The sequence below is a fragment of the Siniperca chuatsi genome, linkage group LG22, assembly GCF_020085105.1.
Source record: "Siniperca chuatsi isolate FFG_IHB_CAS linkage group LG22, ASM2008510v1, whole genome shotgun sequence".
In the NCBI taxonomy this organism is placed as follows: domain Eukaryota; kingdom Metazoa; phylum Chordata; class Actinopteri; order Centrarchiformes; family Sinipercidae; genus Siniperca; species Siniperca chuatsi.
Window position 1 is genome coordinate 1,262,364 of NC_058063.1, and position 18,637 is coordinate 1,281,000.

The window sequence follows — 18,637 nt, forward strand, 5'->3', positions numbered from 1 at the left end:
AGGATGTGAACCAAAATTAAAACAAAAAATCAATTTGATAAATAAAAAATGATAGGTATATATAAGCGATAATAAATAGAGCTCGACCGATTTATGTTTACATAACTCTCAGCACTGTCTGCAGCATGTGTCAGATTATGCATCACAGCTGAGCAGATGGTGGTGCGGAGTCAAGCAGTGTCTTCATGGTGAGTTGCTAGCTAGTTTGTGAAATACTTTGCTGGAAAGTTAATAAACAATGACCCCATCATTTTCCCTTTTCAATATAACGCTAATATAACCCTGCACCTGACAACCGTCAGGTCATTCATGCTTATCACATCTGTTTGCTATATTAGTAAGGTAGCTAGCCAGCTATAGTTTGTCAGTACAGTCAGTAATTGATTGAAAGGATTTAAAGGTAAGCATCAGAGCATATCTTCCCATTCTTTCTGCAGCTCAGCAGACAACGGTGCAGTGGTGGTTTGAGATTGTTGTGTTGACTTCGTAGTACGTTGTTACCCAGTTGGTGAGATGCAATGTTGGAAAGTAAATAATCGTTTTTAACATACTTTACTCTCCTGTGACAACCGCTATGTCACTCATGCTTATCATACTTGTTTGCTACATTAGCTAGCTAGCGAACCACATAGGGTCTTATTCAAGCAGCATAAAGTCCAATAAAGAAAAAAGTTTCAGGGAGTTTCTGTCTGTTAAATGTCACTTCTTTGGCTTTAGGTAGGATGGGATAGGACAAATATAATTTCCTTATTTTCCTTGCCTCTTTGTCACTGTATTCTTCAATTCAATTCAGTTTTATTTAAATAATGCCAATTCACAACAGAAGTTATCTCTATATCTCTTAAGTTATTCTTGAAGAACATATTTTCTTTTCAGATGATTAGAGTAGTATTGTGTTGATAAAACATTTTTAATAAACTTATTAGTGAACTGCTTGCTACTTAAGTAGCAATACAGAGTGACCTCATTTCTGATACAGTGTTAGAGTACGCCAAAAGCTGTTGAATCATTGTTTTGAGGGGAACTGGAATGGTCTTTATCACTTGCGGGTTAATCCTGGAAGGCAAGTATTTCTCAATGTTTAATTTCTTTAGAGAATTGATTTATGGAATCCAGCCCTGTGCAGCTACTTTCATACGTTGTCAGTTGAGTGGAAGCTAATGTGTGAGCCCAATCTTAGCCCATTAACATTAACATTAATGCTAATTAACATTAACATTAATAGGAGTATAACAGTAACGTTACATGTATTCACACCAAACTGTTTTGTTCCGGACTCGCAGTTCAACAATTCCAATCGTTGCATTTACAAAATTTTAAAGCCTGGTTTTCCACCAGATACGTTGAAAGTTTCCCCTTAACATTTATAGCAGAGGTGCTGTTCAGAATCAGAATCAGAAATACTTTATTGATCCCAGAGGGGAAACTCTTTTGCTACAGCAGCTCACTATCACGTCAGTGCACACAAAAATAGAAGTACTAAGCAAAAAATATAATACACTATAATACAGGTCAGAAAATAAATGAAGTACAAAGTGGGTATAAGTGTAAAATAAAATAAGTGTGAAGTACTAAGTGGGTTTACCGGTTAAGTGTAGCTTATTAAGATTATAATGAGACGGAGGATATTGCACAGCAGTTATAGAGGTATGAAAAAATATCAATAAATAGGGAATTTGTAATGATCAATGTCCATTTTAATGACTTAGGGTCATATAGACTAACACTTTTGCTCTGTGGTGCTTTTTGAGTCTTCCACTGAAGGTACTCCTTTGTTTGACCAGCACGTCATGTAGTGGGTGGGAGACACTGTCCAAGATGGCATGTAGTTTGGCCAGCATCCTCCTCTCTGACACCACCGCCAGAGAGTCCAGCTCCACCCCCACAATGTCACTGGCCTTACGGATCAGTTTGTTGAGTCTGTTAGCGTCCGCTACCCTCAACCTGCTGCCCCAGCATGCAACAGCATGCAGGATAGCACTGGCCACCACAGACTCATAAAACATCTTCGGCATTGTCCGACAGATGTTGAAGGACCTCACCCTCCTCAGAAAATAGAGGCGGCTCTGGCCCTTCCTGTAAAGAGCTTGACTGTTCTTAGCCCAGTCCAGTTTATTGTCCATGTGTACCCCCAGGTACTTGTAATCCTCTACAATGTCCACACTGACCCTCTGGATGGAAACCGGGGTCACTGGTGCCTTGGCTCTTCGTAGGTCTACAACTAGCTCCTAAAACTTTGTCGCATTGAGGTTCTGCTCATACCATGAGACAAAGTTCCCCACCACAGCCCTGTACTCACTCTCATCACCACCGCTGATACATCCCACCACAGCAGAGTCATCAGAAAACTTCTGAAGGTGGCAGGACTCTGTGTGGTGGCTGAAGTCCGTGGTGTAGATGGTGAAGAGGAAGGGAGAGAGGACAGTCCCCTGAGGGGCCCCAGTGTTGCTGACCATGCTGTCCGACACACAGTGCTGCAGGCGCACATACTGTGGTCTGCCAGTCAGGCAATCCACAATCCAGGACACGAGGGGGGCATCCACCTGCATCGCTGCCAGCTTCTCACCCAGCAAGGCTGGCCGGCTGGTGTTGAAAGCACTGAAAAAGTCAAAAAACATGATCCTCACTGTGCTTGCCGGCTTGTCCAGGTGGGAGTGGATGCAGCTTGGCAGGAAGATGATGGCATCTTCAATTCCCAGCCGGGGCTGGTAGGCGAACTGAAGGGGGTCCAGGAGGGGTCTGACCATGGGCCGCAGCTGTTTCAGCACCAGTCTCTCCAGGGTCTTCATTATGTGGGAGGTCAGTGCCATCGGTCTGTAGTCCTTGGAGCCACTGGGACGCGGCGTCTTCGGCACAGGAACGAGGCAAGATGACTTCCACAGAACAGGGACCCTTTGAAGACTCAGGTTGAAGACATGTTGAAGGACTCCACATAGCTGGGGGGCACAGGCTTTTAGCACCCCGGGGGCTAACTCCCTGATCTTCACCTTCAGGTCAGCCTGGATTGCCCTCACCTCCTCCCTATTACCATCAGTAAAGGACCTCCTCTTGTCATTCAGGATGTCCTTGATGTCTTTTGTTACCCACGGTTTGTTATTTGGATAACAATGGACCATCTTAGTTGGCATTGCAGTCCACACAGAAGTTAATGTAGCCAGTAATGCACTCAGTGAGCCTGTCAATGTCCTCTCCATGAGACTCACAGAGTGCATCCCAGTTTGTCACTTCAAAACATTCCTGAAGTGTCTCATAGGCCTCCTCTGACCATCTCCTCACTGTCCTTGTGGTCGCAGGCTGCCTTTTAACCAGAGGCACATAGTTGTGTTGAAACACTGACATGGTTGAAGTCACCTGAGATTAATATGAGTGCACTCGGGTGTTAAGTCTGGAGTTCTGCTATGGCGGTATGAATGGCATTGCACGCCAATGCCGGGTTAGCAGAGGGGGGGATGTAAACAGCCACAACAATGGCATGTGAGAATTCACGTGGTAGATAATATGGCTGGAGTCCCACAGCTAACAGTTCAATGTCCGGGCTACAAATACTCTGCTTGATAGTAACGTGACCAGGGTTACACCATCTGTTGTTAACTAGAACAGCAAGCCTGCCGCCTTTCCGCTTACCGCTCCCGGTGTGATCCCTGTCGGCCCGAACAGTCTGAAACTCCGTCTGACTCCGTCTGACTCCAGGCTAACGCCGTTAGCTTGTCAATTTTATTCGCCAGCAATCTCACGTTGCCCATGACGAGAGAAGGCAGACACGGCTTAAATCTCTTATTCTTAAGTCTCTTTTGTCTGCACCCCTCTCTCTTCCCTCGCCGCTTCGTTCCACCTCTGCATCCTCGGTGTGTCCTCCTCCAGATCTCAGTGGGGACATCGGTTGTCGTGGGTGCCGTGCCGCTCGGCTTCAGCGTGATCTCAGCTCTTCCCTGGTGTAAACAATGCGGCCAAACAGCTGATCTGCAGCGGTGCCCTGATCGAATAGCAGGAGAAGACATTTCACGGCGAAAAAAAGTACCAAAACACTTTCTAGTCTCATTTTCGTAAAGATCGTAGTTTAAATTATACTTACACACAAGTTACTCAAGTTTGGAAGAAAAAGGAAAGCTAAAAGTTGGAAAAAGTAAGACAACGAGGCGGAGCTACAGCAACAGGCAGCATGCTCGTTGGCGCATTTGCGCTAACATAAACCTGCAGTGCGGAACTTTTGTCTCCCCTTCTGGCAGTGAGAGTAATTACAAAGACATTGTCGACGCATGCTTATGGTATATGCCTACAAGTGAGCTGAGCTCACCCAAGGCTTGTGTTCAGAAATAGTTCCAAAAATACAGAGAAATTTCCACAGTTCCAAGACAATAATCCATTATTTAGGTAGAGTAAATTTAATAGCTACATAGCCTACTCCAAATATTTTACAAATAGCAACCTGTCCATGAGCAGTAACATGACATCCATATCTGCCCTCAGTCCCTTCTCTCTAGGAAAAGCTACACCAGTGGTTATAGTGTTATAGTGTTTGTCCTCGCCGTTGATCACTTTCTTTTTTTGACTGTAATACATCCTCTGAACACAAAGTTTCTTTTTTAGCTGGAGGATCAGAAATTTTTCTTGGAGGCTTCTTAGGTTTTTCCGCCATAGGCTCTGCCATACTCCTAGTTGCTGTAGCCTACTCCGTCGCTATGGTTACCATGTAGAGAGAGAGTTGGGTCATCTCTGTTCAGTTTCAATTCAAGTGTCTTTATTGGCATGACTGCATACAATACAACATTGCCAAAGCACAGTAACACAAACTAACACAATCATAATAAACATAAATAAACAAAATAAACAAACAATTCTCAATACTAAACATTCTCTCCAATGGACCATTTTCTTTATCGCAATGGCGGCTCGTGGAGCTCTCTACATGGCTCTGGGTTGCTCCCCTCTTCAGTTCTGGCAAACCAATCATTGCTGGTTGGCGTAAAACGCATCATTAGAGGTGCACCAGCACAGGAATGTTGCCACAGACACCAGATTTAAAAACTCTGGTATACTGCAAAATACAGAGATTTACCTGGTGGTGATAGGCTTAATCAGCATAGTGTGAACTCATTTGGCAAGGGCTTGAATGTAGCAGATGTTCATTAAAGTCCTGCACTGCAGCTTTAAACTGCCTTTTAAAAAATTATTATTATTTATTTTTTTAAGATGTTTACAATGTGGAAAAGCTGTGCTTCCTGTATAAACCTGCCACTGTTTGCCGCTGGATTGGCAGTAGCCGGCTTGCCCTACACAGTTGCCTTGTTTTTATTTTTTAAAGTTATATAGGCAGCATTTTATGTATATGTGAATCTTTTTCTTAATTCAAGTTAAATATAAATTCCCAGTGAAGTTTACTGTTTCAGTGCATATCAGAATTTTTTACTCCCTAATATCGGTATAGGCATCGGCCCCAAAAAGTCCAGTATCAGTCAGGCTCAAATTAATAAACAGTTGTGGCCCGAATATAGGACGATAGTTTTGGGGAAATTACCTTTGAAAAGGTGGGGGTCATATTATATTTGAGGATTTACGATTTCACAACAGTGGATATCCTTTCTGAATGGAGAGAGTACCAGTGTTATGCCCAGCTCCTACACAGAGTGTTGCATTGTGGGTTTGTAGCCTAATAATGTTGTCAGGGTAGCAAGGTTCTTCAAGTCTGTTCACAGTGTGTCTTTCCGAGTTTGTCAGCCCTAAAATGTTTACTTAGCCCAGTTTAACGTACAGGTTCTGACGGCCCTTTTAATGTGTTTTGGAGGAAATCAATTCTTGATGAGTAAAAACATGTCGAAAGGGTCTCTCCACGTCTTAACTGCAGAAGTGCAGAAACATGTCAAATTTAACATGAGAGAAAATGGTCTCATGTTGCAAATTTGATAAAATGGGCCCCTGGATAGCAACTTTGAAAATAAATAAATATCTTTTGTTATCGTGCAGAATTTCAGCAGACATTTACGTCATGCAGACCGTTGCAAACACGGATGTGCAAATTATGAATCTGTCATTAATAGTACATGTGACTTTTCATGGAGTGAAGTGTGACATAGTGTTACACATATACACCCATACATGCACACATGCACGCACACATTGTGTGTCGCACTGAAGGAACCTTGGAGATTAATGACTGAATAGGTGCTGCAGTGCAGAGGGGAGGCCAGGGGAGGAGGACAAGAGAGGGAAGAGAATGGAGGGATAGATTTAGGAGAGCAGGAGAGAAGCAGGATGAGGGGGATGGTATGGAGACTGGAAAGAAGGGGTGGGGGTTAAGAGCAGCTGAAGAATGAGGCTAGTAGGAAGTTAGGAGATGTGGAGGAGGGTTAGGACTAAAATAGAAGGAGGCAAAGAAGAGGTGAAAGGTCCAGAGGAGGCTGGGAGAAGGTGGAGGGTTTGGAGGAGTCTAGAAGGAGACCAGGAGGAGGTGGACAAGAATGTTGTCTGCCTGATCAGTTTTATTATTTGCAGATAGTCCTGACTCGTGATGAACTACTGCAGTCAAATAGGGCTCAGTGTGTGTGTGTGTGTGTGTGTGTGTGTGTGTGTGTGTGTGCAGAGTGATGCATTGCCTCCCTCACTCTCCCTCCCCGAAAGTGGACAGAGCAGACACAGAAATACAAAACAGAAAGTCTGAATTTCTGGTGTCCCCTCACCTCTCCCTTCCACTGTTTCATCATATTTATTACACCCGCAGCTGTCTCTGGGTGTAATGACACACACATAATCCCCACCCATCCCCCACACCCATCCTCTCCTCCCCGTGACCCTCATTCATTTTACAGCAGGAGCAGTTTGTGCCAACAGCATACACTACGTTTACATGTGCTTGTCTTGCAGCAGAATCAAGTTTTCTAAAATGTCATGTAAACAAATAGCCTGAATTCTGAAAACCTGGTTTACACAACTACACATACTTGTGCATGATGATAACCCAGGATAAATAACAGCAGTGTGGCAGGATGAAAAGAATCAATTGCTGCTTGCAGCGGTGCATTGTTGTACCCAAAACGATCAATTCCAAAATCTGACACTGAAACTGAAACTAAATTAACTAAATTAAAATGTTAGGATGGTGATATTCTATATTGTCAACAAATCTCATTTACAGAGCCAAACCAACAATGAATGGATCCTACTAATATGTATTGTGTGTGTATCCAAAGCCTGATCTTATCTTATTCCTCTGTGCCATAGAGCTCCATTGTTGTCCAAAAACAACATTAAAAACACATCAGTAGTCCACTCTGTTGCATTGGGCGACATGTTCCTTCATTAACATGAATATCCACACTGTAGTTATTTTTTAAATTTGCTTGTTAAATATGAGACTGGAGCCAGGAGACGGTTTGCTTAGCATAGAATAAAGCCTGGAAACAGACAAGACTTCAGAAAGTCACTGCTCCCGGTCAAGAAGTAGTTTGGCACATAACCTTCCCTAAATCCAAAAATTGTTGTTTTTACTAATTGGTTTTTGTACTACTTTTTTCTATGTGAGCTTTAAATATACTGGTAGGCACATTTTTTTAATCTGTGGACAAAGCCAGCCTTGATGTTTCCAGTCTTTGTCCTAAGCTAACTGGCTGTAGTTTCATATTAAATGTCAGATACGAGAGTTGCATCAATCAAATGTTGAACTATTCCTTTAAATAGAGCTGGGCCAATTTATTGGCAGCTATGATGCTTTCATGGTTTGTGAAGATTTACGTGTTCAGTAAAAACTTGGGGAGTGCCACAGACAATAATGGCCCCAAACATCAAGTGAAAGCTGCTCACCCAGAGCATATCCCAAAAATATGTATTTCTACTTTCTACTTTTTATTTCTCTACTTTTTGTTTTTCAGCCCATGACACATCCCATTCCTGGCAACCACCCACCCACATGAATGGGACAAAAATAATATCTTGATACAGCTCTTGGTGTTGTTTATATATCAGCTGAAATTGTAATAATTCAGAGTCAATTTCAGTTGTTAGATTTGACTTTTGCAACTGTGTCGTGATGTAAATTCAACTATAAACTGTTGAAAAATATGGTAGGAACTAAGTGACTGCATGTAAACCAGCATCAACAGAAATCAGCAAACAAGCACATGTAAACACCTTAACTGAAAAATCTGCCCAAAACTGATTTCCCTCAGTGATCTGGTACTGTATGTCCCAAAGTTCAGAGAATTACATGAATGAATGCTCAAATATTTGGAGCTCCCGAAATCCTTATAGATGACATTATTGTGTGCACAAGAATATAACTTGTAGTTAAAAATAAAAAGTCTAAAAATAAAAGTTAAAGTTTTTAGGCAGGAAAACAGTATAGGGACAAAATAATTAAGATAATTAAAATCCAACTAAAATGACAAAATAATGATTTTTGTGGGTATGTTTTATTACTGAAAGGAATGCAGGTAAGAATTTAAGCTGTTCAGTGTGTCACAGCTGACTGCCTAATTAGCTGTTTAGCTACCCCATTAGTAACTAAGGGAAATCTACTAACACACTGTGAAGTGCAGAAAAAAGAGATGGAAAGAAATTGCAATCAATATTATTGCTAGCTTTACTGTTACGGTTTGTGACTCTGAAGAATACTAAAAGTATAACATCTTGGCAAAAGCTCATCAGGGATTGCAGCTTACAAGAAAGCAACTGCAGCAACTGGTAAGCCTATACTACCCTTTTCTGAATTATGCATACTGACTCAGATAACTCATGACCAATGCTACATTGTACAGGTAGCAGTCTTAAACCCTTATGCACATTTGCTGAAGTGGTCCAGTGAATGCTTGGAGAAAGTAATTCTTCAAATACTGGGGTAATGCTTCCTCTGATGCTGGTTGACGGACCCTAGAGTTCTTGCCAAGGTAAGGGCAACATGAATAAATTGTGGGTTTTTTATTTTTTATTTGGCAGTTGATTTTACACAAATGTCAAAATTCATAGCATAATACATTTTTCTTTTGTTCTTTTCTAGGAAAGAACAAACATCTCCTTGGCCATTTGTTCTTCCCCTGGCAGGTATGTTAACGGACAAAGGCACAGACCATAGGCTTTTCCCTTCAAGAATGGCCTCAGGTGACATGGATGACATGGCATTCCGAAAAGAACTGTGAACGAGCATTAAAACCTTGCACATACAAATTAAAACATTTAAACAATAAATGGTTTTTGAATCTTTTTATATGCTACTTGGTTCAACCAGTTATTGTGGAAACTACTACTTAACTTGATTATCATCGTTATCATAATCTTGGGGATGGGGGGAAGTTGCACAATTTGCATGTATTATGCACTGTACAGACAGTAATTATCTTGAAAGGTTGCTGGGGTGCTTGTTGAATTTCTTCATGGACAACATAGAACATGTGCTTCCACTGGCCAGTGCCCCTCTCAGTCCCTTTGTGTGATCTAAAAAAACAATGCATATAAATATGCTACGCTACAAAATAATTGGGCTCCCAACTGTGGTCCTGGGAATGGTGTAAGAAGCCATTGCCATTGGGGATATCCTCTGTTACCAAAGAGCTGACACCTTGGGGTTCCTCTGTATTAAGGCCTGGTCACACTAGCATTTAAAACGTATAAACATAAACATAAGTTTTGTGACGAAATCAGTTAATTTCATTGAAATAGCCACGGTTAGTGGATTCACTTTAGGTCACAAAGTAAATCTGTGCCAATTTTTCACCTCGAGTTTAACTTTGAACTTTGTTTTTGCGCTGCTGACCATTAGCAAGCCATCTTAATAGTGCTGACGTATGAGGGAACATAAGGCCAGAGAGTCCAAAATGGACATCAGCTTATTAATAGATATATTTTTATTTAACCCACCTCTTTTGGAGTATAAATGTATGGTTTGCAGACAAATGCTACAAATATGCCTTATGAATAAACTGTGTGAACTTATTGTCCTGTTGGCGGCCGAGCTAACAAGCTCACTATCTAGGCTTGTTAGCTCAGAGTTTTTTCCCCCTCTGCAATAACTCTTTATTGAATGAAATGATGTACAATCCTGAGAACAAAATACAAGGAGGGAGTAAACGGCACTGTGCAAAGAAATAAGCTTGGAGGACTACTGTAACTGAAGCCACTTTCACTGAGGATCTGAGTTGTAGGTGAATTCAGGTCATCTAGCTACCACCAAATTTGATGTTTGGCATCAAAAACCACTTGTGTGTTGATGTTGTGATATATTTTGAGGTTTACCAAAGCTTTCTCACTCTCGCTTGAAGTTTTACGCATGTGTGCCATCTATAACTCCAACCACCACATGAAATCATTTTGTATAACTGCAGCTTTTCTCCCCTGATGACTCAAGGGGGCAGTTTGAAATTCTACAAACCATACTACAATATATGGCGCTGCTGGGAAAATAATTATTTTGCTGTGGTGACACGTGAATGGTTGGTCCCAAATCTTCCACATTGCCCAACTTAATTTTCCCAATGACTAAATATGGTGTCATCTCTGCTGCAATTGTATTACTGTGTACTTGGCAATATTATATCTGAAACTGCATTACGTAACAAATAATAAACCATGTCTATCCAAATGGTGATGCCTTACTAACTGCTTGTCATTGTACAATTCCAAAACATTATTGGAAAGTACACTTTCACTTCTGTCTCCCTACTGCAGCCATCTAATGCTGAGACTAGACCACAGAACATCTTTCCATTTGGTCATGACCATGGACATGCCAAGACAGACCAATATTAGCTTGCGGCCTTTCATAACCTACATGATGTGCAAAGGTGATCCTGAAAGAGCTAGCATGGAGCACATTGTAAACATTGCCAGATAAAAAAAATCGGACATGGTAGTTTTGACACTAATAGGAGCTTATGTTGGATTCAAACCTGAAATATTTCAGTGCACTTACATGCCACAAAATATTTATCATAGACATCCTTTCCACTACACCAAATCCACAGTGGACTATTTGGTGCAGTGGTACATATGAAAGAGCATTACATCTACATCTATTCCTATGTCAAGTTTTTGAGGAGGTCCTCACAATTTTTGAAATTTAAAGTTCTGACAGATGTGCAGGGATTCGACGTTATCCCTTTAAGTAATTCATTACATCGCTCATCAACCAAGGCTTCTGCCAAAGTCAAATGTCATGGAAATGGTAAAAGACATCATGTCTCTCTGAAAACCATGCAAACCAATGGTGGATAAATGAAAATAGAAGTTTTAAAGTTTTCCTTGCCATTTATGTTTGTGCTACCCAGATTTATTTTGGTTAAAAGTTGCTGTGGAATTTAAATGACATTTGACTTAAAGATTTAGTATATCATTAAATTTCATGAAGGGCTTTTTAAAAAATTCATTAGGTAAATTTATTAGTTTATTATTTCAGCAGCAGGGACTCTCCACACTATGACCTATTAAACAGCCTGCTGCAGAATGAGACCCAGTATTGGTTGGCATGCCTCTCTCAGCATAGAGGGTATTGATTTTTAGATGGTACATGAAGGTCATTTTCATTGGGATTTAAATGAGATATATATTTATTGCATATTGCTATATCGACACTAGGTTTCTTAAAAATACTTAAAAGTTTGATTGTAACTCCATAAGGAAAAAAATTACATTTTGGGGCCAGGTTTAGCCCACATTTTCTATTTGTCTATTTGTATCTCTAGTTTAGGCATTCACAAACATAATTCTGTGAAACATATGTGGTCACATGGATCTTGTAGTGTATAAGTATACAACCTTAGACTCAATACTATTTGATACCCTAAAACTAATCCATATCTTGTAATGCAGGTATAATCCACAAATTCTAAATGAAAAATCATAGGACTGTCAATAATTGATTTACAATTTGTGAATCAATTATTTGATGTGGGCACCTTTGTGAGCCACAAAGGGCCCCAAAGTTTTGATGAAACAACTAACATCTAATTGAATTCAAGTAGACCATGGAGGTTCTTGCTATTCAAGATTAAAATTAAATAAGCTTTTCTTGAAATCTATTTACAATGGATTCACCTCGAGGGGAGTGAGAGACTCTTTCAATACCAATAAATCTAAAGGTTGCCATTAATGACCTCTGTCTTTATAATGTCTGGCTATGGAGTCATCCATATTGCCATAATGGATGGCTGCCTTGTGCTCTGCAATGTGTAGGTCAAGATTTGCACATCATTCCACAAGGGCATTTTAGAAGACAGATCTTGAGTTCCATGTTTTTTTATTTACAGCCACATGCTAAGGCATAGGCCTGTGCATTTTCTTAAAGCATAACTAATCCTACAAAGAACCAACCGGTGTAGGTCAAGTATAGTATATCGCACAGTTCTCTTATTTTCATGGCACCAAGCACTGATGACAGATTTACCAACTAATCATTTTCTGGTACCTGTGTGTCAATGGTTTGTTTCATGTATAGGCGGGGCTGCGTGGGAAAAATGACATGGAGCCTGCTATCGCGCAACAGAGTGGTATGCTTATGTCTTTGCGTCAGCATGGAGCCTACTGGCATGAAGCACTGGAGCCAAGGATCTACCCAGGAGACATGAATGATTTTGGTGTCCATGTTCTCATCACTTGACCAACAGGATAATCTACTGAAGACATGGTGTGTTCCTTTGAGTTTTGTATTATTCAGGTGCTCAAGAGACCTGTTTTTTTTTAGTATGATGGTCCAATCTATTCTGTGTGGAAGTGGGGGAAGGCAAAGAGGAGAGCTGGCAGCATACTCCAAATAAATCAAATGTTTGTGAGCAATGTGTGCCACATTTGACTTTGATGGCCTGTGTGTAATGGCTATAATACCAATCGACCTGTCTTCGTGTGCTGCGTTTTGTTCTTTATGATAAATCACCAGATGAACAATCTCTTTGGAGTTACAGTATATAATTCCCATAATGCTAATGCTACCTCTTGAGGTTTTTTCACAATTTGGTGGAGAATGCAGGCATTGCTAAAACTCAATTATCATACATTGAAGATAATACCTAGTAGATTCTTAGCTCTTCTTTGTGGTCATTGTTGATACCATTTTGTGCCAAGTGTGTAGTTGAAGGGGAGTTTTAGGTTTTTTCAGTAGTCTCATACAGCCCTCCAGCCAAAAACTATGGGTATGCAACAACCTTATTCTTACCTCTGTCAAAAGGCAGTGTGCATAAATTGTAACCACAAGCTTTAACTGATGATAATCCCCACTGCTGTCGTTAGCAAAATGCTTACCTTTTCGTAGTGCCAAAATATTTAACCAACTTTGTTGACTATTTGCCTCGTTCACCTTGACTTGTTGGTCAATTCACCAACAAAGTCATGTGGTGGAGTTTTTGTGTGCATCCTTTGGATTCCGAATTTCTCATTTCACACCACAACTCTAAAGCTCCCCCATCCGGCATGGCCATCATTAAATGACAAAACATTTGCTTGCAGTGGCACATTTAATGGCAGTTCAGTCTTTGCAAATGTGCCAAATTCCATTTTCTTTGGAGTACACTGCCAGCCAAAGAGAGTAAGGAAGCAGGAGCATGAGAGAGTGAATAGGAGAAGAATGAATCAATGAATGTGTGAGAGAGAGCGGGAGACAGAAACACAAACAAAATTGCTCTCATTAGCAGGACCAGACTACCCAGCCAAGCTTGACACTTCATCTCAAAGCATGATGGAAAAATACCAGCGTCCACAGTGTGTACGTGTGTGACTGCTGTGACCAGACAGTGTTTTCACTACAAATGCCCTTAGAGCTCACATGGCCCACTGGTAGATTGGAACATGTCTAGCATTTCAGTGTTAGCCTCTACAAACCAACAACTCACCTACCGGACAGACCCTCCCCTCTTAATGGCATCAAAGAGAGTGCTCAAACAAAAACACAAACAAACAGGTAATGAAAAAGGGTTTACAACAACAACCAAGTACAGCCACAACAACAAAGTAAGAATGAACACAGATGTCCCTAAGGTGTTATACAAGTGTGTCCACATTCAATTGTCATCCAGTTGACAAACAGATTAATCTTTGTTTGGTTGGGTTTTGGCTTTTCAATGGTGTCATATTTCACTCAGTGAAAGGACATGGATATATCAACATCCATAGTGCCCTTGTAGAGGAGTCTTAGTGTTCCATAGACACCATATACCTATAAATACAGATGAAGCACTGAAGCATTTATGTACCTTCCAATATCCCTGTGAAGAGTGTAGCATAGAAGGTCAGTTATACCCTGTCTACACCAGACACATTTCAGCCAAAAGTTGTCCTTCTCATGCAAGTCTGATGGAACAGATGTGCTTTGCTGTTTTAAGTTGCTATCTGCACTAGCTAAATAATGACATGCACTTCTCATGTCACAAAAGTGAAGGAGAGGGGCAATAAGGGAAGGACCCAAATGCAGACAGGCTAATTTCAGTGATTTATTGATATGGAAAGGCTTACAGACAGGAACAGGGAGGCTGAAAGGTAGGATCCTGTACAGGTAGACAAGCAGGAGACAGGCAGGCAGGTTTAAGTGGCTTGAAGGTGACAACAAACTGTGACTAAGCAACATTACAACTATGACAAACTGAGGAAGGAGTGAATGGAAAAGGGCTGGTTAAGTACTGCGTGGCTGACGATGGAAAGTGGAAACAGGTGAGGAGGTGGGCAGGGAACGCCTGGCAATTGCAGAGCAGAGCAGGGATGTGGGAACAGGTGTGAAGATGGGTGGGGCAGTCATGTGATGGGGAAAAGAGGAAAGTCCGAGGGCACCTGGTGGATGGAAGGAAAATGGCAATGAAGGGCCATGGGGAATTAGAAATGGCTGGAGAGGAGGAATATAGAGACAGACTGTGACATCTTGGATTTCACTTACACTATCCAGCCACAGTACGGTTGTAGACTCAGAAGCGTTTGTATGCTAACCGCCCAATACACCATCAAAACTGCGACATATGTATGTTCCAGTAAAATAGACTTGAAGCATTCAAAAAATGCTACAGCAAGTGCAAGTGACATGCAACCAATTCTGTGGCAGGTGTAGACTACTGTATTGATCAAAGGTTTAAGCATTGTATTAGAAGTCTGTGAAACAGATGACTGAAAGATGTGACTCAAATGTGTTCAGTGTGGACATGCTGTTAGACATGCTTACTGCTGATGCCATGGAACTTGCTCAGAGAGACTACCTCAATGGCCTGTCTGTTCTGTTTTGGAGCGTAATCAACATTGCAGTAGCACTCTAATCTTGCTCCTCTAGCTTTTAGCAGCTGCGGTTAGTATTGTTATAATTTTTGTTATCTTACCAGCATGACCTGTAGACGTGTCTCATGTATTAACAAATGGGAGATAAAAGCTGTGTTTTAAAATGTTAAGGATGTTTTCAAATCCTTTCATCATTTTGTCACTTTTTTTGGGTTGGCATATCTAAGCCATATGCTTGTTTTTGTACAAACGTTGTGCTTTAAGAATGGACCAACTGGTATCACTATATAACTATTTTTTAGTCAAGGCTTGAAACATTGTTTTCTGAACAGGAGAAACTATTTACCCTCTCTCACGAAACTTCTCCAGTGTCACCTCTTGGCATTTTAGTGCTGTGTGCTTGTGCGTGTCAAATGAGACAGTTGAGTGAGAGAGAAAGGGAGCAAGCATGATAGGCTGTGTTCAGACCGTCGTTAGAACTGTGTCAAAAGATCCCAGGCTCCTCATTCATTTATGGCTGGACCGCAGCCTATAAATGCGAAAGTCTCTCCTTGACTGAGTGATGAAGTTACACCATTGGTCACTGAGTGATGAAGTTACACCATTGTTCACTGAGTGATGAAATTACACCATTGGTCACTGAGTGATGAAGTTACACCATTGGTCACTGAGTGATGAAGTTACACCATTGGTCGGTCGGTGTTGGAGTTTCCCTGTTGGCCAAACAAACAAAAAAAACCCTCAAAACTCGTCCATCTTGAAAAGAACAGCACTGTGCATACAGTGGGCGCCTAGTCTCAAAAATTGGGAGGTGCACGACTATGCATTGCAACAACTTGCGGAGCCTATATGCTCGACTCAAGATGTTTTGATGACTCCACTTTTGGCACATGCACCGTTGTGCCAGGGACACTGCGTCTAGCATCTCGCATATGGCAGGTGTTTGTCTTCCTCAAGCTCGGATTCTCAAACAAGAGGCCTTAGCATGTGAAGATTCTGTGCAATATCTTTGCTGTTCGAGCTGGAGCCACTGTACTTACATGGGAGCAACAGCCGTGAGTGCTCCTTCCACCACTGGGGCTACTTTTGTTTTCACTTTCTGCATATTTTCTATTGTTTTCTTCTAGCCCCTGGTATTTCTTCAACCTCTTGTATTCTTTCTTTTTGATGTTGATGTCCCTTGCTATTGCTCTAGCATACCCAACCACTCTTTCTTCTGTCTACTATTTGTACTTTGGGGAGAATACTGTATAGCACAGATATTCCTCCACATGATTTCTTCAACTTGATCTCCGTATCGAGTCATAGTCGTCTATACACCTTGTGTCCTACCGTGCTGCTGGACCCGGTTTCTGGTGACCTGGTGTGCTTTAATTTTTAGTGACTTGGTACTATCCTTGAGTCCAGCCTTGTCTTGCCCCTTGCAGGATTTTCCAATGTCAGTCACCTCTTCTATCTGCCAGTGGAAGGCAACATATGGATGTACTCATGTACTCAGGTAGTTTGTATTTGGCTCAGGACACTGGCCTTCATTGTCACTTAAACCCGGCCCTCCTCTTTCCTGGGGTTGCATAGTCTCTGGGTGGTCGTAATGTGAACCTCCCACATGTTATTCCCTTCTGGTGCAAATAATTGGCAGGTGAAAAGAAGCAACTGGAGACACCATTTACTGTGGTGGTAGCTCATGGGGAAGCAGAGGTACCAGTGACAACGACTGCTATGCACAGGCAATCCGGTATTCCACACTTGGTGAAAAAAGGAAAAAATTGCAAAAACTGAGTACAAACTTTTTGTGTGTTTTAAATTAATGTTGCATGTTATCTTAACACAAACAGATGTTAAGACATTTGCCTACATGAAATATAGAATCACATTAACAAAATGTTTTAATATGTAAAATATCTGATAAATGGGGGCAACTTTCAGTACTTTTGAAACTATCAACAAAATTTGGTCAATATTCAAATATGATTGAGATTTCATGCCCAGCCCTACCTATATGTTATTGTATGTTATCACATACTTATATATTTTGTTGTATCTTATCATTGTTGTATCACTTCTAATTTGTATGTTTTTTTTATGTTGCACGTTTTAATTTTTCACAAGCTTTTTTTATTTTATTTGATCACACTGTACTTCATCATATGTTAATGCATTGAATCCCAACTTAATTAAATGAAAAGATCTTCATAAGATCGAGCTTCTTGTTTTTGTTTTCCCTAGAGCAGAGCTCTAACACCTGGCACCTGTACACTCTAAGGGTCAATGTTTGTGATTTTGTTCAATATTATTCAATATTCAATATTGGTTATGTTTTGTTAGCGCCCACAACACTTCACTGTGTTCACTGCCAGAACACTTGTAGAATTTTGTGTACCCACTCCAATAACCCTCACCCCATCCACACAAGTAGTATCTTATGTATCCTAATGTATTTTTATCTGGATGAAGTAACAGTACTTTGGGCAACATAGTGGGCTTTTAAGGCATAACTGTTTGATGAAACAATTTTGCTCATAGCTTTCTCCATTTTATCTTGTATATTTCATTCTGTTTGGAATGTGGAGTGGGTATCAGAGGGTAGTAGTGTATGGATTAGATGGCAGAGGGTATGGATTTACAGGATTTACTGGAAAAGATGTAGGTATCAAGATAGGTGACAGTATTCCACTTCCTGTGTCTGTTTTCATTTATCTTATGTCCCAACTTTCTCTCTGTTTCTGCCTCCCATTCTCTTCAACCTTATATGTGGTTTGTTCCCCTTGTTTGTTTCCTTCTGTCTTGCTTTCCCTGGTCCATTCATCCACCTTCCCCTGCATATTTCTCTACAATGCTTTACTTCCTACCTATTCCTTAATCTAATTCAACTATCTGGGACTTATCTCTCCCGGCAGTCCTCTTTGTTTGGTTCCCCTTTGGTCAGTATTTTGGGACCATGATTGTGTTTCTACTGATTCGAAGTGTGGTAGTTAGTAACTGAGGTTATGGTGATGTTTTGTCACCTGCTGTATTTTTCTATTCTTGCTGGTTATTCATTCCTGTTATTCATTCCAATCTCATCCCTTTTACACTTATTTCTTTTTCAGTTTTAAGTAAATGTTGGCTATTACAAAGCTTTTAACCAAAGCCTGGGAAAGTCAAATTACAATTGGCAATGCTTTATGGAATTATGACTTGATAAAACTGATAGATTATGCTTAGGCTTTTATATTGGATGCCCCTAGGCTGTATTTTGTAAATTGTGAAATATTGCCTATTTTCTAAATTTGTGTTGTACAAATAAGTACACATTATTACCCCAAGCTGAAATGGCTGTCAAATACAGATTCCTCCCAAACTCTCATCCACTCCCAAGGCTTGGTCCTGTCTCATTCATGGCTACTCCGCGTTCTCGATCCATCCATCTGGAATTCTACAGAATTCAGCCTCTAATACAGAACTGGTTGTGCAGGCTACCGTGATGAGTGTG

The 18,637-nt window shown here is 40.9% G+C and overlaps 1 protein-coding gene across 3 annotated transcripts in view; it reads left to right on the plus strand.

The window, feature by feature from the left end:
- Positions 1-18,637, plus strand: part of nat16 (N-acetyltransferase 16) — a 36,736-nt gene that overhangs the window by 8,741 nt on the left and 9,358 nt on the right. Inside the window, exons 1-2 of one of the 3 annotated variants that reach the window (XM_044185145.1) lie at positions 9,016-9,030; positions 12,416-12,604. The exons of 1 other annotated variant lie outside the window; for it this stretch is intronic. In XM_044185145.1, the coding sequence (XP_044041080.1) occupies positions 12,546-12,604 (59 nt within the window). In that variant the 5' untranslated portion in view covers positions 9,016-9,030; positions 12,416-12,545. Of the gene's footprint in view, positions 1-9,015; positions 9,031-12,415; positions 12,605-18,637 lie in introns of those variants that run through there. One more of the 3 variants, XM_044185144.1, reaches the window with a different exon arrangement.